We start from the raw sequence: 17,616 nt of genomic DNA, 5'->3' as shown, positions 1-17,616 counted from the left end.
TATATTAGATTTAAGTTGAGTAAAGTAAAGAACAATTATATGAATAAAATAATGTTGTTAAAAGAGATCACTAAAACTAAAAATTAATTTATAAATAGAATATAGATAATATAAGGTATAATTACACAGTAAATATTTATGACAAAGGTGAGTATAGTTGAGCAACATCCAATTCCAAATGTTGATTGTATTACTTTTTGAATATAAACTTAATCTTAGATTTGAATTTTCAGTCGACCCTAAATATCCAAATGGTTAACCTTTGATCCCAAACTTTTTGTATATCTAATTAAATCTATTTTTTTTCTCTTTTTAGACAAAGTTTTCTAGATATTACTTATTTTTATGAATAAATAATTTAACATATATATAAAATGATATAAATATAAATAATTTGTGAATCATTTGCATATGTGTATATGCAGTAAAAAGATTAGAAAATCAATAATATATAAAATGAATATACAAACTATGGTAATAAATCATTTACATAAGAGTGCAAAAAATAATTGATAAACCATTATTAAAAGTGAAATCATATCAATAGATTGGTTGCTACAACCGTATGCACAAAAATATATCAAGTGCAATTATATTAATATCTTCTAAGTTTTAGATAAATTATACAAAACACTTCTCCTTTTTAAACGTATGTAAAATAATGAATAGAAGTTGACCTCATATTATTTGAAATTATCTTTTCATATTATATTATATATTTTTTTATTTAATTATATTTGTTACTATTTTTTGTTTAAAAAATACATTTGTATTTTTTACCTAAATAATCAGTATATATTATATATAATTAAAAATAATTTATATCACACTAGATAATAGATTTATGCAATTTCCGGAATATCCGTAATAAATAAAAGTATATAATTTGATAAGTAAAAGATGACGATAAAAACTAAAAGCATCCATTGAAGGTATTACGAGGATGTTTGCCATGCTCAATCAGCAGCTAGTGTTGTTTGGGTTTTGATCTCACCAAATTGGAACATTGCCTTTCAACTATTCTATCTAACATTACAATGAAAAACATCTTCTCCAAGAAACCAACGCCCAAAGGTTCTATCAATCATTCCCCTCTTTTTATTCATTCAATTTCGATTTAAATATTCTTCTCTTCTCTTATCTCATCTCTTATTTTGATGCAGAGGCTCTTCGAGAGAGCAAACGAGAAATGAATAATGCTGCTAGAGGTTATTTTTTACTTTATTATTTACTTACCACATTTCTTTACTCTTAAGGATAATTGATTTTTTTAGATTTTGAGGTGTGTGTTACATTTTCAGTTCCACTTATCTATTAATATGATATGTTCCACAGGTATAGAGAGGGAAATAGGAGCATTACAACTTGAAGTATGTCTTTTATTTACACTTGGAAATTTATTTTCTACTTTGTTTGATGTTTTATCTATATAATATGGTTACTTATTGTATTATTATTATTATTAGGAAAAGAAGCTTGTTCTTGAGATCAAGAAAACTGCTAAAACTGGAAACGAGGTATAATTCGTTACTCCAAATGCAGCCAGGCACACTTGATAAGTTACCACCTTGATTTGTTGAGGTTTTAGATAATTTTATTGCTCATTCTGCATTGGTGTAGGCTGCTACGAAAATTCTAGCCCGACAGTTGGTTCGGCTTAAGCAACAAATTGCTAATCTTCAAGGTAGTCGAGCTCAGATGCGAGGCATAACAACTCACACCCAGGTTACATTGACTTCAAACTATTGTTTTTGCGATACCTTTTTTCCGTACTCTGGTATAACTAACCAGGTAGATGACCGGTGCTCTTAGCTAAGTTTATCTTTTTTGAGCAGGCGCTGTATGCTCAGTCTTCTGTTGCTGTTGGCATGAAAGGCGCCACTAAGGCAATGGCAGCTATGAATAAGGTAGCTTGTTTTAGTTATATTTCATTTCTACTTATATTATATTACTCCACTTTTGTTTAAATTGAACCGTGATTGCAAGATTTTGTTTAGTTTTTATCCCAAAAAAGAAAAGGAAGAAATGATTTAGTTTGAATGCAGGTATGATGATTTTGAAGTATTGTTATCCGATGCACTAATGCATTTTAACTTGACGTTTACGTATGGAGTGGCATGCAGGGTTGTACAAGTTTGAGGGGTAGGGATAGATTTTATGTGTAAGGGTTGTTGAGTTTCATGGTGAAGTTTCCACAAGTGGTCACGAATACTTAGATCGTTCATTTGCTAACAGACAAAATAATGCATCAGGAAGGCATAAACGATAATCGATGTTCTTTCTTTTAACTTCTGAATGCGAAAAAGATTGGTGCTGGAGTCCATAAACTAGTTTTTGCACTATTATTTTTAAATCAACTCCCCTTGTGCTAAACTAAAAAATCCTTTTTGCAGCAAATGGCACCTGCAAAGCAACTCAAAATCATGCAGGAGTTTCAGAAACAATCGGCGCAAATGGATATGACTGTAAGATGATGTTTGATTTTAATAATTTAAAAGTGGACATAAATGGACTTTATTGTTCTTTCGATTATGTGCAGACTGAAATGATGTCAGATGCAATAGATGATGTCTTAGATGATGATGAAGCTGAAGAGGAGACTGAAGAGCTGACAAATCAAGTACTAGTTACCTTCTCTCATTGCATTTGTTTTTTGTAAAACTTTTAGGCTGATATATATGCAAGATTTTAACTTAATTTATCAGAATTATCAAAGCCCTCTGTTATATGTTTCCTGTGGCCAGTTAATCTCGTATGAAGCACTTTAATCAGATGAATAATACAACAATAATCAAGCCTTAGTCCTACTAGGTGGAGTCGGCCAATTAGAGGAGTATTGCAAAAACATTTTGTTCCAGTCCATAAGGATTAACTAAACTTGAAATTGTAGGTTCAAATTTAAATCTTAGCTTCAACCAGGGCCACTCCAGAATCCAGTGGAGGGAGTTATAGGCGACCAAGTCAGGAAAAGATTGGGATTCTCTCATTGCCTGTAATTTAAACATCAATAGAAAAGGGTCGGACTTGCGTGCCCCTGTGTTTTCTTCACAGGAATTTAAACTACTTTAAGCGTTTGCATATGCCTTGTAGTTTAGATTACTGGGTTTGGAGGGAATGATTTTGGATTCTCAAAGAGTAGTAACTAGGCTAGATGGACAAGATTTCAACACTTGATTATTTGGAGGTAACAAGGTTTTGGAAATTTAGAAGAACTGATGGCAGTTTCACTTACTTTTCTTTTGGCAGGTGCTCGATGAGATTGGCGTCGATGTTGTTTCACAGGTAGGAATTAGTTGTTATTTATCTCCGTACTCCTATCATTCACCTTAATGCTTTGTGCTGAAGCTAATTTATGTTTTATTTTAACTCTGGCAGTTATCAGCAGCTCCTAAAGGGAGAATCAACACAAAGGATGCTGAAAATGTTAGCAGGTATCTACCATGTAACATTTTTTTATCACTTATTTCCCTCCATCCTTTGTCTTAGAAAAAAGTTAAGGAAGATCATAATTTCTTTTTTGTAACTTCAAATATCGACAAAGAATACTGAAAATTTAATCCGGTATCTACCATCTGACAATTTTTTAAAATCATTACTGGTTTTCTCCCATCCATTGTCTTCAAGGGAGTTAGTTAAGAGAAAGTACTATATTTCTTTACTATGTCTCCTTATGCATTTGAATTTCCAATTCATGCCATTGTTTCCATAACATCTTAAAAACTTCTATAGCTGTTTGTTTTCTTTGTCAGTTTGTCTGACCTTGGAAATTTGATGCCTTTACAGCTCGGGAGTGAACGAACTTGAGGAGCGTTTGGCGGCTCTTAGAAACCCTTAATATTTTGCCTGTGATAGTGGTTGTTTCAAACTCAGTTGTAAAGTAAATATCTTCCCAGAACTCCATGTTTTCTTGGGATTACAGAAGTTCAATGTGAATAAGTGAATTATATCCTCCTTCAAATTATTTACTTTTATTAACTTTTCTTGTGCATCCTCAACTAGGGCAAACTAGTTGAGTAGATTCTAAGCTGACATGAATAATTTACTTGTAACAGGGGATGAGAAGAATAACATAACTCACAAAACAATATATTGAGTTTGATGTTATTTGTATATGCAAGTACCAAGTTGATGTTGGTGTGTTATAGATGCTTGGTAGGAGTTATAGTTGGTAAGTGGGGAGCCACATCATCTCTGTCTCAAATATTGTTCCACTCTATGTACCCCTTATTTCTCATTGGCCAGAAAAGTAAAATATAAATTAAAAATATACTAAGTTTATCTTTTCTGACCAATAAGAAACAAGTGATACATGAAGTTGTATAATGTTTAGGACAGAAGATGTGCTCTCTATAAGTGGAGGATGATAATATTTGTGGGAATAAGGGTCCTCCAAAATTAACGTCACACTTAATTCTATGCTTACAGTCTATTTTACATTAAATCAAAGATAGATGAATCTTTTCTTTCTTGAGAAACATGTCTGCAGTGTTGGAAATTAGCATGTCCAACGTTGGCTGGTGTGTGAAGACAAAGTTAAAGGGTTTATAAAGTTGAGTGTTATGAGTCTAAAGTTCCAAGACATTTTAGGCAAAACAAATAGAACACACAAAGCCAAAAAATACAATCCACTAAATACATTCACCCTCCAAAGCATTAAATGGGTATGTTTCCGAAATTTTGATTCTTGAGTCTTTTTAAAAAGCAAATTTGAATAATTAAGACAAAATAAAAGCAATTTTGAAAAGTCACGCCATCAACCAGATCTATCTGAGGAGAAATATTAGTCTCCTACTACTTTAGCCTATAAATCCTTATGATGGTTACATGTGTTCCTTAGTGATATTTTCTCATTAACTATTGATGTGCACATGTGAAACATGTTATCTTCTTTTACATAGAAAGATTTACTGACTAAAATAGTATGAATTTAACATTTCTCTTATATGAGTGATGTGTTTCTTACTTTCTTTGACTATAATTTGTGACTCTTTGTAAAGGGGGGTCTCATAGCAGTTTTTTAATTTAACTAGGTGATTAATTTCTCCTTATACAAACTGAACTAAATTTAAACGATCTAACAATTGCCTTTACTAGACATCAAATCTTGAAAACAGTTTTCACAAAGCAAATATTCAAGGATCAAAGCAAAGAAAAATTTAACTTCATGTAATGTTTACTGGCTAGATTTTAACTTATTGGTTTAAAATACTCTACTTTCTTTCGAGAGTTAGAATTCCTTATTTGACAAATTCTATTCAAGAAACATCCGACCCATGTAAGCTCAGGTGTAGAAAAAATGGAAAATAGCACTTGTATACGTCAAGAGAGGATACTGTAAGACACTATGAGTAGAAAAACGTATGGAACAATTACATTAACTTATTGGTTCAAAACGTCATATCTTACTTATAAATAGTTTTTCACTCTTCTATGATCCAATCATAAAACTTCCTAGTGGTTGGAGGCTCCAAGGCCGAACGAAGACTTACATAATTCGCTAGTTTGAATCCAAATTCTAGCTTGTCAATAAATTCCATTATCAAGGACAAATGTTAACAAGGTAGAGGCAGTGTAGGACCATATTGTCACACCATGTCCCATAAATTTTACAACTTCAGTTTCATCTAATAAAATAATTATTTATGTATATATAAATAAATAAATAAATAAAGAATCCTTTTTGAATTCTCTTTGGCACCTTTCAAAAACATGTTACAGTAGCTGAAAAATCTTCTGAAGCAAAATCCTGGGGGATTAACAAGTTCACCTTGGTCCAAAAAATGATATTGGTAATTTCAAAAAACATGGACCTCATTGGTAACTCATTCATCAACTTGATTATTTCAATGAGATTGTTCTTTGAATGAAAGCTGGTCAATGCATTTCAGGTGTGCCAGGCACCATTCATTTTCTTGACTACTTCCTGATATTAAGGAGCTCAAAGCTCCGCAAAGGATCATCGCGGTCGCCTCTAATAGATCCACTGCGCGTGAAAGTTGGTTGTCTGGTGTCATGCATTCTATGTGTGGCTGTTTGTCGGCCACCACTTGAGGTCAGCCTGCCAGTATGGTCACCTGAAGAAATTTGCTTGTTTGATGAGATTAAGGCTCTTCTTGAACTGCTGCCATATCGAGCTTGACCGTGTTGTGCATGGTGCTGTAATACAAGGTGAAGTCAAACATCACAATAATTGGTGAACAAATAATTAGTTTCAGCCATGAGTAAAACATAAAAAGGCTAACAAAAGAGTGATAGCTGAGGAAATCATACAAATAAAACAGTGTCTAAGTGATCATCATCAATTGTGATCCCATCTCTTAACCTTTGTGGTTTAAAATGTGCACTACCCATATTGTTTCTGAATTTATTCGCCTTTCAATTTTCGTTCTGATTACTTGTTAATTGAGAACTGATGTGATGCACCTAAGTGCAATTGTTAATACTCAAGGCTCAAATCACATTAAAATTATGATGGGACTAAGTACTAACCAATGGGAGTAGTCACAGAATTTCAAATCACTTAAGTCTGTATGCGAGTTGGATTTTTGAGGGGAAAGGAAGAAAAAATTGAAGCCTTCAGAGCCAACTCACAAGTGTATTTCATGACTCTCAAGCCTTCTCTCTCTTTCCCCTCCAAAATCCAACTCGCAAATGGACTAAGTAAAAAAAAAAGGATATTGAAGCCATGCACAAAATAAATGTCATTATGTGCCAAAAGTAACTAAACTAATTCATTCTGATTGGCTTCTGTCCCCCATTTCTTCCATGATGACATTACCCCAAACTATAAATCGTCCATGGAGAAGATACCACAAGCAAATCTCTACAAATCATATTTAGGAAATAAAACTATTGTCATATGAGAATTTGAAATGGTGACACACACATGTATGTATATATTTACTGCTAACAACTAATATTACCAAATCGTTGTGTACTGCAATATCCTCAGACGTCCTATATTTGGCGCGATCAACAAGAGGAGTAGCAGCTGCAGGGTTCCTTCGGGAGTAAGTTTCAACAAAAGGAGTAGCTCCTCCAGTGTTCCTCCGGGAGTAAGTTTCAACAAGAGGAGTAGCACCTGCAGGGTTCCTCCGGGAGTAAGTTTCAACATGAGGAGTAGCACCTGCAGGGTTCCTCCGGGAGTAAGTTTCAACAAGTGGAGTAGCACCTGCAGGGTTCCTCCGAGAGTAAGTTTCAACATGGGGAGTAGCACCTGCAGGGTTCCTCCGGGAGTAAGTTTCAACATGAGGAGTAGCACCAGCAGGGTTCCTTCGGGAGTAAGTTTCAACAGCACCAGAGAATTTCTCTCGAATCTCTCTCCCACCTGAAAGAAGCAGTTCTGTGAGTAAGGATTGTATAACAAGGAATAGAAGAAAAAGTAACTTAGTTTCGATATTCATGGTAAGGCTGAAAAAGATACTATAGTTGAATGCTTTCTCACTTTGGAAACCAAAAGAGGAAGTCACGGCATGTATTAAGTTCATAATCCCTGACCATCCAAGGTCAGATTCATTAAGAGCTAGCAGGACACCAAATTTCATTATCTTATATGGTCAAAAGAGAACAGACCTGAGTTCCTTTCCGGTTTTTGTATAGGTTGACCGACATCCATAACTGCCTTGCCAGTGCCATGCTATTATTGCAAAAGGTACAGTTAGTGACTTCCAAGAGAAAGCAAAATCCAAACATGCAATATATAAAAGGGCTTACCCTCCCTCTAGAGCTTCCATTACTCTGTGGATACTTCAATATAGTCCAGTCGAAAACATAGTCAAATTGATAGCCTGCACTAACAGTGTCTGTATCAATTCACAACCACCTACCATGCTAAAAGTTTCCAGAGAAATACACTGAATTGAATGCAATATCCAAATTAGATATTTAAGGGTAATATACCTTCTCGAATAAATAGGTCTCGGAAAAGTCTCTTCAAATATGAGTAATCTGGCTTGTCCTCAAACCGCAATGATCGGCAATAATGGAAGTATGATACAAACTCGGAGGGATATGATTTACAGAGCACCTGTTCATGCAAACACATAATTAAGGAGGACTGATAAATTGAGATCCGGTATGAGACTAAGAGTACTTAGCTGTCAATATTGAATAGAAGTACAATTAGTAAACCTAGTACTAAAGCACAAGAAAATTGCATTAGTGCTTCTGTAAATCCAAACTATTATGGATTTTGGCTTTCAAGGCAAGCCTGTCTAATTAACCTCAATGGCATCATAGACAATATGAAGCATGCCAACTTCTAACCTAATTAAAGCACCAAACTCTAGATCTAGAGTAAATTTCTCCAATAGCCTAGTAGATCCACCTAGTCACGATACCTCTATGGAAGTTGAGACTTTCTTCTCACTGATTTTATCATATTTTTGTTTTTTGTTGCCAGCCCTGAGACCCTGCCATGGAAGACTGTAAAAGAAAAGTGTAAAATAAAGTTATGGTTTAGAAAAATATTATGATAACATTCAACTTCCAGTAGAGGGTAAAGTAGATGTGTTTATCAATGATCCGACCTTCCTCTTAAGAAATACATGAGCACATATCCAAGAGATTCCAGATCATCCCTTCTGCTTTGCTCTACCGGAAAAATGAGGAACAATTAGAAGCATTCAAGTTTACTTGTGAAATATTCACTTCTAATTATTTGTTGGAAAAAAGAATAAACTAGCACAAAGATTACTCACCAATTCCAAGATGAGTGTTGACACTTGCATAGCGTGCTGTGCCTGTAAGATTCTTGTTTTCCCTAGTCAAGGAAAACAACCATAAATTTTTATTGAAAATTGAGAACAAAGAGGCCATATTTCAAATAACGGTTTTCAAAATCCCAGGTTGGGTTTGGATGGGCATCATGCACTGTTTGGCCAGAGTCAATGGAAAATGGTGGGACTGCATTTGAAATTATTACTATTTTTGTACTAATATTCCCTAAATTTAAGTAAAGAATTTCCACTAGAAAAATGGCATAATAGCCCATTAAAGTACTGTAAATGCCGGGGGAACGGAAGGTCTGCACAATAATAAAGCAACATGAAGTTTGGTTTGCTCAGGTATTGTTGCTTAATCGAGTAGTGCACCTTAATATCCTGAAAAAATGACAGCAAAACCAACCTGTATGGTATGTGCCTATGAGTCTGAAGATCCCTATATTTCTTTCCGAGGCCATAGTCAATGGCATACACCTGAAATGAGAAACCAGGCATGATGTATACTTTAAAGAACTGAAATTGGCATGTTCAAGTAAGCTATTTCTTATGAGAATCTATCAATTTATTAATTTTAAGCTGGAAAAAAGAATAGGATTCAATAAAAAGAAAAAAAGAGTAAGTATATGAACTCAAAATTCTTTGCCAAAGTCCCAACACATGTGCACATGTCTTAACTTAAAACTATGACCCCGACTTTGAAGTATATTGCTTCCAAGGACAACTTCTCACTAAGATAGACCCACACAACATTTATACTCTATGAAGTAAATGATATTATCTTTCCAACTTTATTACTGATCAGAAACAAGGAACTGTCATGAACTGCAGCAGTCACTACAATGTATGTCACTGAACTCAAGAAGAAGCACACCTTCCCATAAATACGCAAATATTATCATGATATATAATGAACTAAACATAGATGTGATATGAAAACAAGCAAAATGCACTGGTGAAATTTGCTTAAGATAGTAAACCAAGGGAAATCCCAGGAAGAAGCATGAAATAACTGCCTAATACTAACATCATTATACACTTAACCACACTTATGTTTTGATTCCTTTGAATGTATGATAATTACCTACAATGTTTGATTACTTTCCATTTATATCAAAGGCAACAAAATAACAACTGAAGCCTTCCAAAATATATTCAACAATAGCCTTTTCCCACTAGGTTGGGTCAGGTACATGGATACACCATTGCATTAAGTCAAAACTCAAAAACCAAGTTTTCTGTAATGCAATTTAGACCTAAGTCATTCATAGTGGTTTTTCTTAGATTTTTTTTCTTGCTCTTCTTCTCCTCTATTTATTGGTATTCTTTTCCTCAATGACTGTTGTTCCTACTCTTTCTAATATATTTATTCCTAACCTTATCCTATTTCCTTTATTCCACTTACACACCACAACAATCTCATCTCTACAACACTTGTCAGGTCAATGAAAACCATATTTAGATCTTCTTGCTTTCTCCAATACCCCTCCATCAAACTTTACAAAATGCATATAGCATCTAAAATAATAAGGGGATACAAAGAAAAGTGAAGAATAAAAAAATATGAGATCAGCATCTTCAACAAAATAACATACCTGATTTGCTTTCCGTCCTAGGCCCATTAGAAAATTGTCTGGCTTTATGTCACGGTGAAGGAAACTTCTTGAATGCATATATTCAACTCTGTTAATCTGAAATCGAACAACAATATGATGCAAACTAAACATTAGTATCACTATTTAAGGTAGCTTCATCGATAATAGTTTCTAGATAGACTTACTAATTGATCAGCAAGCATTAAAACTGTCTTCAATGTGAACTTTCGGTTGCAATAGTTGAACAAATCTTCAAGACTTGGCCCAAGAAGGTCGATGACCATGACATTGTAGTCTCCCTCAACTCCAAACCACTTGAGGTGGGGAATCCCCGCTGTGATAAGAAAAGTCATAGTAGAATACTCGTAAGCAAACATCTTCACTGTTTTCTAACACTTTTAGCTCTTCATTTCTCTTTGATGGCATGACTTAATACTTCATTGGTTCGGATTTCATTAATAGAAGAAGATTAGGAGCATCAATCATGATATGCTCCATAATCAAGAAAACAGAAACAAATGTGTATATTATTAAACAACAATTATGAAACATTCGCCGTATTAAATTTCTAGCATTGGGTTACATAATACTTTCAGTAACCTAAATACTTAAAGGAGAGATCTAGGCTTACTTCCTCCTTGAAGAAGCATATACAATTTTGACTCATAGTGAAGCTGTGGATGCCTGGTCTTCACAGATTCCTGGATTTTTTTGGTGAGACAGGAGTCGGTGATTAGAATTAGGAACACATAATATCATTAGAAGATTAGTATAAATATAATCATTAACCGGTATAAAAAAACTCAAAAAACAGCAAAATATGGTATACAATCCAAAATAAACTACATTATAACAATATTAACCAAAATGTGCACCCAGTAGTTGCAAAACAATTACAACGAAAAACATAATGTGGCATATCACATTGCACTTCAATCCCAAAAGATGAGTTTATTGATTTCTTATAAATCTTAAGAACTGATTTTCCTATTGCCCATAAGTTATTGATTTTTTGTTATTTATTCCAGACACAAACCAGATCTCATGTAAAATTAAAGGTTCCATTACTTGTCGGCCATTGGAACTCCAAGAGCATTGATGAAAAGAAGGGGGAAAAACACATATACGCCTCATGATCGAAAGTAACAATGTCTACCACAAGCATGATATATTTATATAGTCTACAAAACAGGAGTACAACAGAGTAAAACATGGTGACTTTATCATTATATACATTTAAGATACTAAACATATTTGAAACCAAGTCCACCTCACGGAAAAACGAAAGAATAATCGAGCACTTGAAATTCATCAAGGAAATCAATAATCAAACAATGCAGTCCATCCAAACATAAAAAGGGTTAAAAGCTTGAAGAGAAACTTAACATACCAGTTTCACAGCAACCTCCTCTCCAGTTTGAATATTAACACCTAGCATAATAAGAAAGAATAGAAGGAACATGGTTACAACAATTAATCAAAATTAAAATATAAACAAATACATAAAATACAATGCATCTAAAAATAAAATTACAATGAAAATGAAACATGATCACACCTAAATAGAGCTCCCCAAAAGACCCACTCCCAATTTTCCTTCCAAGTTTAAACTTGTCACCAACCACATGATCCATTATGACCAATTCAGCACTTGATTGATCACAATTCCAAAAAGAAAAATCACAGCTTCACCAGAGTCAAAATAAAAATCCTAACTTTCTTCTAAAATCCAATGAGATTTCACAAGCAAAGATAAAAGGGTACCCAAAAATGAATAGAATTTATTGTATCGATGATAACATCTTCAATGAATAAATGAATGAATGAAATCTTAACCACTTCCTGATCCTCTAGTTACATCCTTTTACCCCTTTTGACCCAAATCAATCACCTGAAGACCACAAAAATTGAACTCCTAATTTCAAGAGAGAAAAACAACATTTACCCAAGAAATAAAACAGAACAAAGAAGGAACAAAAACAAAATAAAGGAGGGAAATAGTTACAAATAAAAAAGAATTATAGAAAAACAAACAGGGAAAAAAGGTAGAGGAGAATGTGGTGGATCAAAGAGAAAGAGACAAAAGTCGTTCTAGAAATCAGAAAGTTAGGAAATAAATGGAGGAAACTGGAGAGAGAGAGATAACAAAAACATGAAAATAGAAACAGAAAAATGTATGAGATTATAAGAATTGTTCTTTACTTTTTTTTTCCTTTTTTTTTGTTCTAATTTTTCTTTTGGTTAAATTGAATGAGTTCAAGTCTATGTATCTGTCATGAGTTGTAAACAATAAAAACGCGTAAGTATAATAATTTGTTATGTAAGTATAATAATTTGTTATGTAATATAATAATATTAAGTTTAATGATTTTGGATGGATTGTGTTAATGTTTTTACATTCTACCTTATTTGTATATGATTTTTTTGCTTAAAGTCAATATTGATTAAGAAGTAAGTGATGAATGATATATATAGATATTAATAAAATAAACATATATAATATAAATACTTAGTCATTTTTATTTAGTAATATAATATATGATTTCTTTCCTTTGTAAACAAAAAAGTAATATAGTATATGATTTTTATTTTATATACCAATCTTGTATATCTAAGTTGTCAATTTGTGTAGGATCGCAGATATAATTTTAGTCACTATCTCATTTTAGTATATTAAATGTCTCCAACTCTTATCGCCACTATTTCCGAGTTTTGTGAAAAAATCTACTACAATATGAATAGAAAGATCAAATATTTTGTTGCACTCACTTTTAAACTATTTTCTCCCATTTACTTGTAACCAATTATCTCCTTCAATCACCAAAATTATAATATAATAGTCGGAGAAGATAAAATATTTTTAGGATGAGAAAATATTTTTAGGATGAGAAAATATTTTATTCTTTTTCATACCAGTGTGATCTTCTTCCTAAATCTAGCCACATCCCAATTTTAATTGTTATCATCTCAACTTCAAACACCAGTATCCTAACTACCACTATCCACTATATTGTTATCAGATTTGAGTTTGTTATTGATTTTTACTTTTATTTGGGTTAATACTGAATTCAAGTTATTTTTTATAATTTTGGAAATTTTTATTTTTATTTGTAAGTATTTGTATGTGTTCGATATATAGTAGTTTCAAATTTATTTTATTTTTATGTTTTAATTAATAATTAAGTTAAAAAGTCAAGGTTGACATGCCTTATTAAAAGGTTGTTCTTCAAAGATTATTCTCTTTCTATACATAAAAATCATGATAATAAACTTTATCTCTCTCCATAAAACATTTTTAATATTTATATTATATATTACTTAATAAAGCTAAGTTTCCTATTATATTCTTACTATATTCTAATTTTTAACAAAAAAAAAAAAACTCATATAATCCAATACCTCTCTCCACAATAGGGATGAAAATGATTCCCAAAAAGAATTGGAGTGCAAGACTCTATTCTTGATGAACACAATTATGTATGTATCTCTTTTTTAATATTAAATAATTACTCTAATCGAATATATTCAACTATAAATTATAATATCTAACTCAATTTATCATATTTGACATTTACAACATGTAAACTACGCATTAATATAAAAGCAGGTCAACAAACACGACAATACCTCCCAACATACTAGTAATAATAATATCAAACATCTAACATCAACCTCTTTATTATATTTAAGATTGTATATTCTAAATGAGATTATTTCTAAACGTTTTACTTGAACTAGAAAATCAAAGGCAGTTTATCCCAATTTATTTACAATATTAGTTCACTTCAACATCAAAATCACTTATGTATCATTATATTGTTTTTGCTTGTAAATTATGGGTTATAAATTTTATACCAACAGTGTATTAGTCTAATAGTATAAACACTGACAATTCTAAAATCCAAAAGTAGAATGTGCAACATATATTAAAAATTTAATAATAAATATCATATATATTTCTATATACTATATATAAAATCAAAACATGTTTTAACTACCACTATGGACTAATTTCTGATTTTTTATTTTGTTCATATAATCATAGGTAATCATCATTAACACAATAACAATCTACCCCACTTTAAATTTGATATTATCATAAATATAAAAAAATTAAAACATAAAATATATTCAATATAAAAAACATTCTAATTCTCTAAAATAAAAATATATAAAAATATGAAAAGATTAATATGAAAATCACCCAAATTTAAATATAACTTTCAAATAAATTACACGTTCCATATAAATTAATGTCAGGATTTCTAAATACAAGTCAATAAGGAGTTATTCATCTATGTATATCTCATTCAATTATGCAACCTATTTTTTGTAATCTTCATAGCTAAAAACTATCTTTCTACGATTATTGTGGCAACATCTAAAATCATTGCAAACAAAATAAAATATAATAGAAACAAAGCATAATAGAAATAATGAAATTACAAATTACAAAGATTCAAAGAGTGAGTAAAAACAATGAAATATAATAGAAATAATAAAGCAAATAAAGAATAAAAGCAATGAAACAACTTTTGGAAGCAATGAATAGAGACTAAAATGAAAATAGTGTTATCCAAACAATGAATTGAAAATTTAATGAAACAGACAAATAATAAAGGCAAGTAGCTTTATTCGAATGCAACAAATAGAAACAATAAAATTGAAACAATGAAATGGAAACAATGTTAAGATAATAGAAAAAATGAAATGCAGAATACAAAAAATGAAAAGAAAGGGTCATATAAAAAACAACTAGTTAAGAAATAAAACAATATTTGAGGGCAATATTTGGTCTATGAGTAATATTCTTGTATGTAAGTAATATATAATTTTTTTTAAATTCATAGGGGTAATAATATAAATATTAAGATTACAAAATAGAACATAATATCAATGCACTGTCAATATAAAGATTTATACACATGCATCATTTATCGTTCATTTGGATTAATTTTTTCGAAGAATTAATAATGATTAAAAATAAATTGTATATAATATATGGTATATTGACAGTGTATAAAACTCTTAAACTGTTAATATATACATTTTTTTCTCTAAAAAAGTTAATGACTTTAATATATGAATGATATATGATAGGTTGATATTCTGTTAAACTCTTATATTATCATATATATATATATATATATATATAAAAAAATGTGGCTAACGGCCACCTAAAGCATAAATCACCGTGCGCATATATGCATAATTTTTTTTGAATAAATAACCATTTTCTCCATTCTGAAATTGTGGCTTCATCAAGCTTAGTATGTCCAGGATTTTATATTCCAAGATGATGAACACACAATTTCATTCTAGGAAGGCAAAGAAATATTTTCAGTGGTAATTTTTTCAAGTCTTTGTTAGGTATATCTTGGTTATATGAGAAATTAATATTTATAGTATTGTGATTGTTATTTTAAATAAGTGTTATTCTTAATTGTGGATTCTCAACTCTTAACCTTATATAATTCTCGGTAACTTAGTTTTATTCAGTCACTAAATTAACAACTTGTTGGTATTTTTTACTAAATTAGAGTCTAATTTTTGTGTGTAATTTGATCCTAACATATATAACATGTCATCATATATATGTAAATTAAATTAATGTCATGAAGTGGCAGGTGATTATATCAAGTGAAAAATTAATAATTGGCCGCTTATCATAACATCATTTTTAGTTTAGAATCTAAACTAATAACAACTTGACATAACATGATAAAATTAAAAAGTAAAACATATAAGTAAATAAATAATTATCTGTAAAGTTGTTATTAATCTCCACCACAAATGATATTATGGTCTATGACCAAATAAAAATTTCTTCAAATATAGGTCTCCTGATACATTTTGGCACTTTCATGTGGGGTAGTGGGATTTGTAAGCACTAATTAGGTGTATCAATGTTTTGTTAAAAGGGTTTGTGGGGTTTGTACTTTGTAGACACTAATTAGTTATAAATTGGTTAGGCATCAAAAGTTATATGATGCCATTGATGTCCTTTTGAATGTGATTGTCCTTCTCCAATTTTCTTTTCGCACCATATATAGAACAGCCACAACTCATACAAATTGGTTGATATATATGGCAAACATGGTGGCACTTAGTTTATCGAAAGAAGAATAGAAGGTGCTCACTCACTATTTTCGGAAAATGATATATTTTTCTACAAATTCTTCTATACCATAAGAAAATTAATAATATATGTATATCACAATTTGATATTTTGTTTATTAATAATTGATTTATAAGTAATATATGTTATTTTCTTGTAGTATATAAAAATTTAGTAGAATAATATATTATTACTCTTTCCCAATGTGTAATTAGGAATGACAACATGGCGGGTTGGGGTCGGGTTTGCACATGCCCAAACCTGAAAAAACCTAAAAATTATATATGAACTAAGGAAAGTGTGATATTATTTTTTTTTCATTTTTCTCTAACACTTCTAATTTTTCTTGTATTATTTCATTTTTGTTATGTTTGAATATACAATAATATGTAAAGTAAAATTAGAAATTAAAAACAATGGACACATGATAAAAATTTCAATTTTAAATTGAATTACATTACTTTGAGGCGGGTTCGGATTAGAGTTTTTGCTCTATCAAACCCGAACCCGAAAATTAAACCCGGATAAAAACCGAACCCAATCACATCGGATTTTTCCCGTCAATTTCAAGTTCTGTTTGGGTGGGTACCCACATATTCGGTTTTCATTATCATCTCTATTGTAATTAGATTTATCCATAGAGGGTATATCATTTATGAAACATAACCAAATGAAAGTTGGAAGACATACATCTATCCTTGCGAGAATTCTACCGAAATCCAAAATCTTACTCACATTTAGATAGATTGACCACCGTATAGTTATTTATACCGACAGATGGTTCATCAATTTAAGTGTTAGGGATGGATTTTTAAAATCTGCCCTTATTTTTGTGGGGAATTTATCTATAGTAGAGATCCAACCTTAATGGTTGTGTGCCTAAATTTTAATAAAGATTTTGGGACCACACATAAATGTAACACATTCCACCTTTGGTCACGTAGTTGAAGAAGATAAGGTAGTATCCAAAGTGAACAAACATATGGGTATCAGAAAGATTCATGTACCTAATAACAAATATTAAAAAAGAAATAAGTAGTTCACAATCATACCTCAATTGACTCAATCATTTCTACAAAGTACAATTTGACAAAAGCATACTACATTTTAAGGAAATCATAAATTGTGTAAAGATGTATATATGGTTATATAATTGTTTACTACCAAATAGGTGCTGCTCATT

At 31.2% G+C, this 17,616-nt stretch overlaps 2 protein-coding genes across 3 annotated transcripts; one reads left to right on the top strand and one right to left on the bottom strand.

Annotated features, from left to right (window-relative positions):
- Nucleotides 913-4,118, top strand: LOC109335107 (vacuolar protein sorting-associated protein 2 homolog 3-like). Its single transcript, XM_019571178.1, has 11 exons — nucleotides 913-1,074; nucleotides 1,164-1,208; nucleotides 1,336-1,370; nucleotides 1,467-1,517; nucleotides 1,621-1,725; nucleotides 1,836-1,907; nucleotides 2,394-2,465; nucleotides 2,540-2,620; nucleotides 3,247-3,282; nucleotides 3,376-3,431; nucleotides 3,784-4,118. Exons 1-11 carry the CDS (start codon nucleotides 1,038-1,040, stop codon nucleotides 3,833-3,835), a joined length of 642 nt encoding a protein of 213 aa, XP_019426723.1. The 5' UTR covers nucleotides 913-1,037; the 3' UTR covers nucleotides 3,836-4,118.
- LOC109336678 (casein kinase 1-like protein 10) lies at nucleotides 5,490-12,478 on the bottom strand. 2 transcript variants are annotated; one of them, XM_019573420.1, is made up of 14 exons: nucleotides 11,874-12,478; nucleotides 11,706-11,746; nucleotides 10,947-11,016; nucleotides 10,501-10,649; nucleotides 10,316-10,411; nucleotides 9,127-9,197; nucleotides 8,700-8,761; nucleotides 8,529-8,592; nucleotides 8,340-8,424; nucleotides 7,900-8,026; nucleotides 7,714-7,787; nucleotides 7,573-7,636; nucleotides 6,942-7,327; nucleotides 5,490-6,156 (listed from the first exon to the last, which is right to left on the bottom strand). In XM_019573420.1, the coding sequence occupies exons 1-14, from the start codon at nucleotides 11,947-11,949 to the stop codon at nucleotides 5,917-5,919; spliced, it is 1,605 nt and encodes a 534-aa protein (XP_019428965.1). In that variant the 5' UTR covers nucleotides 11,950-12,478; the 3' UTR covers nucleotides 5,490-5,916. The 2 variants fall into 2 exon arrangements, with proteins under 2 accessions (XP_019428965.1, XP_019428963.1); XM_019573418.1 differs by having other exon boundaries at nucleotides 5,492-6,156; nucleotides 6,924-7,327.

Source organism: Lupinus angustifolius, chromosome LG20, assembly GCF_001865875.1.
Source record: "Lupinus angustifolius cultivar Tanjil chromosome LG20, LupAngTanjil_v1.0, whole genome shotgun sequence".
NCBI classification, from domain to species: domain Eukaryota; kingdom Viridiplantae; phylum Streptophyta; class Magnoliopsida; order Fabales; family Fabaceae; genus Lupinus; species Lupinus angustifolius.
This window is presented reverse-complemented; position numbering and strand designations above follow the sequence as displayed.

Coding starts and splice junctions, on each gene's coding strand:
- LOC109336678 (XM_019573418.1), bottom strand. CDS start 11,949: ATGGATCATGTGGTTGGTGACAAGTTTAAACTTGGAAGGAAAATTGGG. Junction 10,412..10,500: donor TAATGCTTGCTGATCAATTA/GTAAGTCTATCT, acceptor GTTCGATTTCAG/ATTAACAGAGTTGAATATAT. Junction 9,198..10,315: donor TAGGACGGAAAGCAAATCAG/GTATGTTATTTT, acceptor TTCTCATTTCAG/GTGTATGCCATTGACTATGG.
- LOC109335107 (XM_019571178.1), top strand. CDS start 1,038: ATGAAAAACATCTTCTCCAAGAAACCAACGCCCAAAG. Junction 1,908..2,393: donor CAATGGCAGCTATGAATAAG/GTAGCTTGTTTT, acceptor TCCTTTTTGCAG/CAAATGGCACCTGCAAAGCA. Junction 3,283..3,375: donor GCGTCGATGTTGTTTCACAG/GTAGGAATTAGT, acceptor TAACTCTGGCAG/TTATCAGCAGCTCCTAAAGG.